General features: G+C 44.8%; 1 protein-coding gene across 5 annotated transcripts in view; it reads right to left on the bottom strand.

Moving 5' to 3' along the window:
• myo1g (myosin IG) overlaps nt 1-12377 on the bottom strand; it is a 40981-nt gene that overhangs the window by 22943 nt on the left and 5661 nt on the right. For all 5 annotated transcript variants that reach the window (XM_053861655.1, XM_053861656.1, XM_053861654.1 and 2 more), the window contains exons 10-20: nt 12105-12219; nt 11862-12032; nt 10780-10850; nt 7053-7127; nt 6850-6982; nt 5283-5449; nt 4089-4296; nt 2179-2402; nt 1874-2018; nt 309-413; nt 110-223 (exon numbers count right to left, since the gene is read on the bottom strand). In XM_053861655.1, coding sequence (XP_053717630.1) covers nt 110-223; nt 309-413; nt 1874-2018; nt 2179-2402; nt 4089-4296; nt 5283-5449; nt 6850-6982; nt 7053-7127; nt 10780-10850; nt 11862-12032; nt 12105-12219 — 1528 coding nt within the window. The remainder of the gene's footprint in view (nt 1-109; nt 224-308; nt 414-1873; nt 2019-2178; nt 2403-4088; nt 4297-5282; nt 5450-6849; nt 6983-7052; nt 7128-10779; nt 10851-11861; nt 12033-12104; nt 12220-12377) is intronic.

Raw genomic sequence — 12377 nt, 5'->3', positions numbered from 1 at the left:
CATAGATGCGTTTATAGACCAGGTGTTTGACCTACATCTGTTACAAATACGGGGACGATTCATGTTCTGCTCTGTGTTTATGACCAAACTAAAGCTGTTGCTCTCTTACCGTGTCCATCGGAAGCCTCTTCAGAACCTTGAACTGCTTCCTGGGATCCAATTTGTAGACGTACTTGTCTGTTACAAGCAGACCCCGGTCCGACGCTTTGTTAAATCTGTTTACCTTCAGAAACAAACAGGCATGTTTGCTTTAATAGAACTTATTTCTGGAAAGATGGAAGCTCGATTTTTCTCTGAGCTGGATTCACCTTTCGACAGAAGCAGGAGAAGAGGACCAGACTGAACTGATCTCGGTTACGCAGCTCTTTGGACATGTGAATGAATATGGAACTGGTCTGAGGACAGTCCCGGATCTGTGAAAGTGGAGGAATGAAGATGATGTTTCAGTCGTCAAGAGAGTCGACATCTCACACCCAAGAAACACAGAGTAGTCATGACCGGGTCAAGACCAAGACTGAGACTGAAGTGAAGACAGAAGGCGGAAGCCTTGGTCTAAAAAAAAGTTTCAAAAGTGAACTAGATTTACTTCTTTAATACCAAATTGGGAAATTACTTTATATAAAATATTTGTATTTCAATTTCTTATTTCAGTTTTTCCGAAACAAAAGACTCAATTGGTTGAATTTGGAGGCCGATACTACAACACTGAGGCACCTGAAAACCTTCTATGATCTCAAAGACATGGGCTGCAGTTCAACTAGAGCAGAAGATCTCAAATCTCACAGGTGACTTCCTGTTGTCATGGAAGCAGGTCAATAGGAGACATGGGGCAACCAAGTGGGAACCTTTAGAGGGACACATTATAGTGTGATGATGCTATAATCCATGCGAGTCAAAGTCAAAAGGAACAGACTTATATGGAGCGTTTTCATTTTCCCAAGCCTGTGTTTACCATCAAATCAAACTCCAGCAACTGTTATTCTCTTTAACTTGCTTTGTGTTTTAGACCCACAAACCAAGCTCGGCACATGACAAGAATTTGTCAATGGGCCTTAAGGAGGATCACGTGAAGCCGCGGAGGATGTCAGTGAGTAAACAGGAGGACCAGCTGTGGTTTCTGCAGGAGTCCTGATAACACAGCCGGGGGGCGTCACATCCCCTGACTATATGAAGCCACTCCAGGGCTTGTTAAAGACACAAATACCATCCTTCAACAGTCACGCCGTGTCGACTGGTCACATGCTGTATATACATTAACAATCACTGCTCAGTCATCGTGTTATACAGCGCTTATTTTTTAGAATTCAACCATGAAAGCGGCAGGGAAATGAACTCACTGGTTTTCCAAGGAATTAAAGAAGAACACTTCCTTTAGATACTTCACATGGAAAACAAGGCCGTCTTCTGAGAAGACACGTATATATATCATATGTTCTTTTTATACCCTCCGCACATTGATATTAATAACAATGATATAATAATAATCTAACTGTATCCGTCAAACCGTCAAAACATTGTAACCACATGCTTGATCATGGAAGCCAATTGCTCTTCTGGAGCACTAGTCTGACTTTGTATGACAGGAAATAATATTTCGGAAAAAAAAAATATTTCGGAAGCCAGAACAGAAGAGATTTTTTTCGGATGAGAAATGTTCAAAAATTAAAGTTTAATGCGAATAACTTATTTTAAAATAAGTGTTGATGGTTGTGTGGATGATATTATATTAAGTTCATTCAACGGTTAGAGTCTCTCACTCGTGCCTCAACTAGCATTAGCCAACCATGACTAAGCATTAGCAGGCTAAGCTTCTCAGAATGACCTTTAAATTGTGATTCTGCACCAGTAAAGCAAGATGGGGGTGAGTCCTTACGCTCGCCAGGTAGTCTCTCTCCCAGGCTCTGCTCGAGCCCCAGTCCTTCCTCTCGCCACTCAGCGAGGTCAGAGCTGCCACTTTGGCTCGTACCTCCAGTATGTCAGATGGCGGAATCTTCTTGACAATCTGCCTCGCCCACCACCTGACAGGAGGAGAGGAGGAGGATAGAATGTGGCGGTGGGGGGGAGAAATTTCACGGATAAAGAGAAAGAGAATTGACATGGGAGGTAAAAATAGAAAGTCACATTTACAAACATACTGTCACGATGACTCATGACAGGAAGCCGATGACCAGTTCTGACCTGCGGTGCAGCAGCACGGTGATGTTGTGGAACTCAGCCAGAGCAGCGTTTGGAGTCGGCCATTCCACACTCTTGCCACAGTCGACCATCGCTCTGACGTTGGCGAACCTGAGCTCCACCTCCCAGAAGTAGGCCTTGACCTTGAAGCGCTTGTAGCAGCCCATGATGGTGTAGATGGCTCTCATTTGCTTGCATCTCTTGCGCGCTAGCGTTCCACGCCACACCTTCACGAAACATGACAGGCAGGCGAGTTTTAGTCTACCGCCAGTTTATCGGTGAATCTAGTCCACAGATTCTGACTGCAGCCAGTCATGCAGGCAAAGCTGAGTATTGAGTCTGGATTTGAAAGTGCTCTGCCAAAGTTTGGCACAACCTGCCAGACACCAGTGGGTAAGAGCGGGCAGAGCTGACAGGGTGGTGGATTGTAGTGGCTGATAGAGGAGTGGCAGGTGATCATTTGGCTCAGTCCCATTTGTCCCCCTTACATCTTCCAAGGCCCGTTTATGCTTAACTTTAAGAATGGCTCTGGATGGCGTGTTCCGTTGTTCATGTCATCCATATTACTTTCCACAAAGCTTACAGATACGGACCAAACGGAGCAGTCGAACTGGAAACTGTGGGGGCAGTGTTGCTGTTACTACCCGATATGTAGCTCTAATGAGACACGAAGAAGACATAACAATGGCAGAAATTCTCCGTCCTCCTGTCACTATATATTTAACAGCCTCACTGAACACCGCCTCCTACAACGATGCCTCCGTTTCATCTTTTGTGCAAAATTATCAACACTTCCTCCACTGTTGCCATGTTTGTTTTAGAGTTTGTTGTTGTCATTGAGCTGCTCCCCCTGGTGGATATATTGGTGAGCAGCAAAACCAACGCAAAGAACGCATGGAAGCATGTGATCAGGGACAGTAACACTGTTTGTAACAATGTCATACGTAAAGGGAGCATAAATGGGCCTTAAGTCAAATCTTTCCTAGTGAAGATGGAACACCACAAATACAAATTAGCGTATTTGGCGAAGGTGCTCACACACGCTGAGGTAAGTCTACCCAGGGAAAGACTATTTTCATTCAGAAAAAATGCTTGTTAATGCTGTTGCCTGCTGTGTTGGCCCTGTTTGTTTACCTTCAGCTCAGAAATGAGCAGAGTTGATTTGTTTAAATGTTTTGATGTGATGTTTCTCTCAGTAGTTGGCGCTTTAATACTAACATTAGTGAAGCTAGAACTAGCAAACGCAACCTGCCATTTTCAACTTCCAAACTCCCACATGACTGAGCCGGACACATAGGGCTCCATTTCCAGTTCACTGCAGTTTACTTCTGGCTGGTTTGTGATGAGCAGCGCAACACTTTTCGACGCACTCAATAATCCCCCGGCCCCTTCATCGACCCCTCCATCCAGGCCACACTACTCTCTTGTCTGCCATAGACCTGGATCACCTCTGACCTACTTTCTCCCCTCATCTGTTCACCAGGAAGCAGAATCAACGCTCCATTTCTGGATCCACCTGAGAATCAAACCGCCTTACAGGATAAAAATGTCAACACTGGCAAAAGGAGAAAGTCCCGCCGAGCTCCGGAGACAAACTTGTGCTCCAGTTTCAGCGCTCGTCTGCCGACTCATCGAAGTGGGTCAGGAGAGAAGTGGCAGAAGAGACTGCAAGCTCTGGCTCTCATCAATTATCCCAATTACTGCTGTAGTAAATTACGCTTTATTGCCCACTGAGTGATTGGCTCATATCTGAGGCTGAGATTTTTTAACACAATTGGAGCTGCTTGTGACATTAATTCAGACCTTTGAGTCAATTACCGGGACGTCACGTCAATTAAACAGAGGCAAGTGTTTTTCTTGTCTCGTTCAGGGTGACGGAACAGTCCTCACAGTGAGGGACCTTCTACACTGACCTTCTGCAGGAGCAGCACCAGGATGGGGAAGAGAGTGGCTCTCTCCTGCTCCAAAGTGAAAAGTGACCGCGGAGTCCGCACAAACAGCTTGGTGTGGCCGTACATCACGTCCTCCTGGAAGCCATGCTGGATGACGATGGCCTCCACAGCCTCCCGGTCGGAGGACATCATGTGGTTGGGCCAGGTGTACTCGCAGGTCATTTTATACCTGCATGGAAACAGGCAGAAAAACAACATCAAAAATGAAAAAAAGAAAGAACTGCTCAGTAAGAGGAGGCCAGTTTGGAGACTTGTGCAGGAGAGACAGTTTTGGACCAAGTACAGTGGTACCTCAGTTTTCGAACGTCCCGGACTTTGAACAAAAATTTCGAGATTTTTTAGCTTCGGATTTTGAACAAAAATCCACAACTCGAAGGTCCCCGAAAAAAGCCGGAAAAACCATAAGGTGCACGGACCGATCAGCTGCCCCACGACGCGCTCTGTTATTGTGTATAACGCAGCCCCTGTATGCAGACGTGTCCTGTTAGCTACATTTACTGACTGTTTTTTCTTCATATCATATTCAGGTGCTCGCTCTCCACACCTCCGAGGCTGGAGCGCTCACTCCAGGGTTTGATGTCCTGTTGTGGGCTGGAGCTGGGACAGGGATGAGGCGAGTCTGGGACAGAGCGTTACTTGGTTTATGACTTTGTCACAGCCAAACTGCACAGAAGCGCACATTCAGAGCTGGACACGCACCGGGCACCTCTTCACTTCTGGAGAGACGTCACTCACTCGGCAACTCCTCCTACATGCAGCGGCCACACACATAGACGAACAGCCACCTGCAGCAGACACTCTACATTCACTCCTACAAAAGCCTATTTTAAGGCTTGGAACGCATTATTGCTTTTCCCATTCATTGTAATGGGAAAAGTCGATTCAGATTTCGAACAAATCACTTCTCAAATGGCCTGTTACGGATGGTGGTCGAGAACCGAGGTACCACTGTATGTTGGAAATGGAAGTAGAGGAAGTCAATCAATGAAGTTCAGGGACCAAAAAAGATGGAGGCTTCTGAGCCCAATAAACACATCACTCACACACAAAACAAAATCATTTAAAATGATGTGAACTTAGTCAAACCCTCAACCGTTCACGCTTTAAGACGGCTTAAGATGTTCCATTGAGAAGCTTGAATAAACGTTCTCTCACCTCTGCAAGAAGCGGCTGTAGAGCTGCCTGTAGGCGAATCCAGCCCTGCGCACCATGACGTTCTCCAGCAGACCCAGGTAGGCCACCTGGTGCTCGCAGCGTGCTTCGTCAAACAGCAGCGGAGATTTTTCCTCGTTGGGCTTTATGCAGCGAACGTAGTACGGCTCCTGCGTGGCAAGTCATGTAAGGTAGGCTCATTTTTAAAGCCAAACTACTTGGAAATGGATTAGCATTTGGGAAAAAAAATAAACATTTAGATTCTAGTTTAGGTGAAGGAGAAGTTTCATGTTGCTAACTCTGTTGCTGATGTCTCATGCTGGCCCAACAAAATTTGGAGACTATTTCTACAAATAAATGAATGTAGAGAGGAAATCTGAGAAGCCATTCAATTTCTGCAACTAAGTCTCTGTGCTGTATTCCAGGGTTCAAACTCACTCACTCCTACAGACAAGCACGAGGGGCCACTTACGTCCACTGCCACCAAGCTGCCTGTAAAAGGACAGCGCAATAGATATATGTTTTTTCATTGAAGATTGTAATGGGAGCTGGTAGCCAAATTTTGGCGTTTTATTTATAGGTTTAAGTAAAAGGTTGTCCTTCTTCACCGCTGTATATGTTTAATGCAGATTCTTTTTTTCATCACATTAAACTTCTTCCCTTCTTCACTTTAAATTCAGCGGTCAAGGGACAGGCTGATGCCCTTCACCATGTTGTTATTGAGGAAGACCAACACAGAGAAAACCTATTACTGTTTTTACACCTTTTTGTCCTGTTCCCCAGAGCGAGCCGCTACAGCGGCCCAGAATAACAGCAAGAAATGTCAGACTTCAGTCAGCGAGATGAGGCCAAGAGGGCTGTGAAAATATGGTTGCCAACCTTCTTCCGAGGAGTGTGATGCGCTCGATGTGCCAAGTTCAAGTCTGGCACCTACAGAATCGCACATCGCTTCTCAGACATGCCGGTGCACATCTGGACTCCTCTCAGAATAGACTCACATCGATGGCGACATCTCACTTCAACATATGTTTTAAAGATTTGTAGCTGATCATTCAAGCGGATGTTTCTTCCAAATAAATCTATAAATATCATTTTATAATGCAAACATGAGGCAGTTTCTCTGGGTCACAAATTCCTCCCTCCTTTCATTCTCAATTAATGCAAACCAAGGAAAATGTGAGCATAAAAACCTAGCCACAAGGACTCACATAAGGGTGCACACGAGATTCTTGACCCCAAGTTTCTTGGGGTCTAGTTCATGAGTGAGGGAAAATGGATTGTGGGGTTGACAGACAGATCAGTGGAGTGTTTTCGGTTGTGAGGACTCTGTTTCAGTCAGTCACAGTGGATTCAGAGCTGAGCTAAGAGGCAAAACTATATATAATCAATATTCCTGTTCCTACTAGGATCAAGGAGGGGAGGAGCTTCAACTGGGTGGAGACCCAGGGCTGACTCATAACTTTTCTTTGATCTCGAAGAACAGCACATGCAGCCCAGCCTCAGGAAGATACGACCTTACACGTGCGTTTATCATCAGTATTGGCTAAATAATAAGAAGGTGTGGACTAACCTTGCAGGCCAGATTCTCCACCAGAGCCACAATAGAGTTTTTGAAGAGCGTGGCGGCCGTCAGTGGTCGCTTGGTGACCTCGGTGATGCTGAGCTCCCCGTCCGGCCACATTTGCTTCAGAACTGGGTTGTCACTGGGAGAACAGAATGGACATGTTTCATGATCAACCTCTGCAGGTCAGAATGTTCGGCCGTTTCTGGTACCTGTTGTACATCAGGCGCTTAAAGTCCTGAAAAAGCAGGTCCTTGTTTTTCTCCAGGAATCCCTCGACAGAATACCTGTGGGTATAAGAGTTGGTGCTCGATTAGTTGGTTAAGAGAAATATGGGTATTTGTCGGGTCATTATTTGTAGGAAGAGAGTTTTAGTGCCATGTGGTGAGGTCAGGACTACATACTCCACAAACTTCGCCCGTTACTTGTTTTCATCATGCAAGCTAACAATGTAGCTTTGAGACCCTACGTTTGGGTAGACAAGGTCTCTATATTGGTCTGGCAAAATACATTGTGTATTGCCAAGCTGCTACCCTTTATTTCAGTGGGGAAAACATGGGAGTCCACGAGGACTGAGGCCACAGAGCCTTTTGGTTTTTACAAACTGTAATCTGGAGCTAGGACAACGGTGACCGTGTCATCACTGCTATGATCAAACTAAGATCAAAAATAAATTGTGATCAATTTATTGATATTATATCATTATATTATTGAGTAAAAGTTCTATATTTTCAGGGAAATATAGTCAAGTACAAGTTTTAAGTATTCTTCCGGAAAACTACTCAGAAAACACTGTGTAAAAAAGTAAAGCGTTACTACCTCTCTCTGTTGACACATGGGGGCGCTTGATATCATCACCACAGCAGAAGATTGCATTCAAGTAGTGAAAGGTTGATGAGGCTTCATGAAACAGTCTTCTGTTTTTCAGAGGCCACCAGATGGCACTGTCTGCTGTAAAATGTTGGGACCTGAACTACTCACTACATTCAAATAATTGTTCTTCTCCAAAGTGGTTCTTCTCAAACCAAGTTTTCATCAACAGACAGCCCAAGAATCACTCACTACAACGCACCTCGCCAGTGCATATGAAGCTACAAGACAAAAAGTTTGTTACAATGTCGTATACAGCACATTAGTCGGATCAGTCTAGGCGTATTGACCTTGCATCCATACGTAACCTTCTGAGGGTTCTAGCACCAAAGCTAAGCATCAGAGGAACATCATGGACATGACACTCCTCTTGTGGAAGGGCTTTCTGAAGGCTTCAAATATGTCACAATGAAAGTCCACTTCTGAGAATTTCAACAACACTGAGCGTTCTGGGACTTGTCCCCCCTCCAGGCTTAGATTTATAAGTCATTACTCGGTCACTGGCCTTGTTCATATGTCACTTTCTAATCTCACCAGCACCACCTACACACCGGGGTTTGATAGCCCCGACTCACAAGGACGCAGACTCAAGAGCGCATCCTGTAATAAAGACAAGCAGCTCTCCAGAGACCAGGTGACTCAGAGAAGGGAGAGGCACTCCGGAAAGAGGGTCAAGGTTGAAGCAAGGAGATGAGGAGACCTGCAAGGTGGCGGTAATGAAGTGCTGACAGAGAACACTGCTGAATCAATAGGGGAGTGTAAAAAAGCTGCGGTCACAGGGGAGAAAGAAAGAAGAAGAAAGGTGGATGAATCATGTCTGTGCCATTACCAGGAGAACAGCGGGACGTGTGGAAGAGAGTAGCAGAGAAAGCAGAGGGGAAATCTATTCAGATGACACGGGCAGCGCTGTGGAGTGACGGCTTAACTTGATTGACCTGGACCTGGCCCAGAGACAGGCTGCGGGGACACAGACAGGAAGAGCCATCTGTCGTGACAACGGCCGGCACAGGAAGTGGAGGGGAATTATGAGGTCGAAGCTCGCGACAATACATTCAAGAGTCACGTGAATTCACAACATAAAGCGAAAGTCCACGTTTCGACTATGGCTTTGGCTTCACACAGGACAGAAGGTGGTGCTGTTGTAGATGAATGACAGTTCAAGATGACATTCGGATTGCAAACTGCAGACATCTGGTTATAAAGTTCCAAATTCAGAGACAGAAGCGAGTGGATGTCACCAACGGTGTCAGCGATGACATCACAGGAACCTCTTGTTCTAAGTTTTTGTGACCGGAAACCATGACAAGTGAAGTTGTTTTCATTTTTTTATGGAACCAGTATAATGAGAAGTATTAAAATAGATCCATGATATCATTTTGGATGCTTCTCTCCGACGTGACGCTCACACAGATCCAAACAGAGCATGCCTTGTTCTGCAGATCCAGGGACTATGATGACATTTCTGTGAGTTTGACACGCGTTCGTCTGGATTTCCCTGAGTCCAAGAACCTCGCTGAACCCTCCTTCGGCAAATCTCAGAGCCAAAATTGTCTCATCAAGCCGGCTCTCACTCACGCCCCCCCACTCCTCACCCATTAGTGTTTTGTTGACATATTATGGTCTGTCCCCTCTCTGGATTGAGGTCAGTACACGTGAGCAGACTCTTGTGACACCAAAGCCACGACGGCTGGTGGCTGCTGGCGGCCGGCCTCATCTGACCACTGTGTCGTGTAAATCCACAGAAAACATGGAGGAAGTGGAGCAGAAATCAAGAGTCACAGCTCCAAATTACGACTCTCGTGCATAAGCAGACACATCTGTAGTTGGGATGTCCTGCTCATTTCAGTGAGTATAAAAAGAGCTCACCCTCCTGGGAGCACTGCAGTCATCAGCTTTTAATACCATAAACACGCTACATTTAGAATTGTTTAAAGGAGACATTACAGTCTTGCAACAGTTAAAGTCAGATTCTGCCTCCTGTTCTGGCTGGTCAGAAGTTGAACACTCATTGCAGTAAAACCAACAAGTAAAATGATGGTAATCATATTTATAGCGTAGCGAGTGGAGAATCTGGAGCCTTTGCAAGGAGGTTCTTAGGATGTCTGAGGAGATGTTCCTTTTTTTAAATTCATTTTTGTGGTTCACCCCAAGGACAATTTGGAAAATCATTCAACTTTCACTGTTAAAGTCAAAAACAAAAAAACATGCATAGCAAGATCATCACTGACTAGAAAACAAAAACTGAAATAAGATAGTTTAATGATTTTATATTTACCGATATTAACCCAAACTAGAGGTCGCTGTGCTGCTAAATTTGAAGCAGCGATCTGATTCACCAGTGTAGCTACATCTATACCGAGCTTGCTCACTAATAAACCAACTAACTATGAACTCTCAATGTAAAGCCTGAAAAGACTATCGTGCAGGAGAAGTGAGCAGTTAATGTTGCACCCAAAGGTCATTTATTTCTCATTCATTTTATTTTATTCAGACGTAAAAACACGGGAAATAAACCGTACCTACTTATTTCCATTTAAACCTGTTTCCATTTATTTCCCCCCTTTATCTCCATATTTATGTGCCCTGGTACTCCATACATGTTTCCTCCGGGCACTCAGATTTACTCCCACAGTCCATCATTCCTCAGAGGTTAGTCGATGACTCTAAATTGTCAGCTTGTGTGCCGCCTCTCGCCCTGAATAGCTGGGACAGACTCCTGGATCACAACTAATAGCTGTTGTTTACAACAGACACGTGTGATTGTGCAGTGTGAGTCACACACAGGCGTTTAGTTCCGGAGTGATATTTAGCAGCAGTTTTGTGTTCAGCAATGGTCACGCTGAGCTCCAAGAACATCAGCAGTTTTCTATATGTCCCCGAGGCCGCAGCCGGAGTCAGACCCTGACCTCTGCATGTAATGGAATTATATCTGGCTTCCATGAACCCGGCACCCCGACACACACACACACACACACACACACACACACACACACACACACACACACGCCCACACACACATGCCCACACACACGCACACACACACACACAGTGAGGGCGATGGTGACTCACGTGACAGCGCCGGCATAATGGAGGATACGGAAGTGTTTCTGGAAGTCCATGGTTTTGTCACTGGGGTTCAGCTGGAAGTTTGAAAGACAACACTGAGTTCAGAGGGAAACAACAGCAGACCTGATGGTCGCTCATTTGAACTTCAGCGTTTAGGGAAGGGCTCAGCATAATGGACTTCTGCTCCCTAGTGGTCAATGACTATCACTACATTTACATTCTGCAAACTACAGCAGCGACTCTCTTCCTGCTGTGTTTAAGACGTCTTACTCAAGAAATGAGGTGTTGGTAGCCACGAGATCAACAAAATGTTTTATGCGTTACATATATTTTTTCTATTTTTAGCACATTTTCCTTGTGTTTTTTTTCACAAGTTGAGATAAAAGACTAGCACTATCACTCCTATCACTTTATCGTATTAACCTTCTAGACTGATGAATTGCAATTAATTTAAATTGTTCTATGGGACATACTTAAGCTTCTTATAATTCACACTTTATCGACGTGGGTATTTTATTTTATTTTATTTTACTATGCTTAATATTGTCTTTTGTTTATTATTGCACATTATTCCAAAGCACTTTCCAATTTGGTGGGATCCTCACTGACCATGGCAATAAAGCTGATTCTGACACAGATTAATAGCTAAATTATTCAATCAGTTCACTCTTCCCATACTTAACCGTTTATATTTCAGACGATTACACCATCTCTGTGGGGACCGCGCATTGGCATAATGCTTTCCCCAGCCTGTCATCCTTAACTTACCCATCCCAAATAAATGACTAAACTTAACCATGACTCTTCTTAACCAAACTTACACCCAAATGACCAAGTTATTTTGAAGCCCTCATGTTCAAATTGAGGCTTAACTTTGTGGGGTCCACCAAACGGGTCCCACAAAGGGGTGTTTTCCCCAAAAATTGGACCTGAGTAGGATAGATATGCTTAATCACACTTGTTTTATTTTACCTGTTCCTTACACGACTCTTCCAATAACGTTATAACATAAAATGTAAAAACTATTTTCTCAAAAAAAAGATTTTCCTGTGTCTTCCTTTGACTCTTCCGAAACCTTTCTTTACCTTGCGGGACGTGTAGTGAGGGTGAGCAGCGAGCTTGGTGTCCATGCTGCCCAGACAAACGGTGTCAGTGACTTTCCCGACGCTCAGACAAGCCTCGTCCAGGATGGAGATGATCCCTTTGTGCGGCTGCTCCACCAGGTCCACGATGATCTGGTTGTTGAAGTAATCTATCTGCAGGCACAGGCCACAGAACTTAGCATCAACCTTCAATGGCCATCACACTTGCTGTCAGACATGTCCTACATGTTGCCAGGGGATGCCCTCTCTGTTGTACTCGCTCTGCTCCTGACGAAGGATCAGCTCGATGAACAGTTGCTGCAGCTTTTCGTTGCAGTAGTTGATGCAGAACTGCTCGAAACTGAAGCGACAGAGGAAAATACGGATAGGTTTCTCTGGTTCTTTGGATTCACAAGCGTCTTCAGTAGGACTCCGTGTCCACTGAAAACCATGGTCTCAGATTTAGAGAAGCTGACTCTCATCCAGGCAGCATCACATTTCAGTTTCCCATTAAGAACT

Source organism: Synchiropus splendidus, chromosome 4 (assembly GCF_027744825.2).
Source record: "Synchiropus splendidus isolate RoL2022-P1 chromosome 4, RoL_Sspl_1.0, whole genome shotgun sequence".
Classification (NCBI taxonomy): Eukaryota; Metazoa; Chordata; class Actinopteri; order Syngnathiformes; family Callionymidae; genus Synchiropus; species Synchiropus splendidus.
The sequence above is the reverse complement of the archived record's forward strand: the minus strand, read 5'-3'. Positions and strand labels throughout refer to the sequence as shown.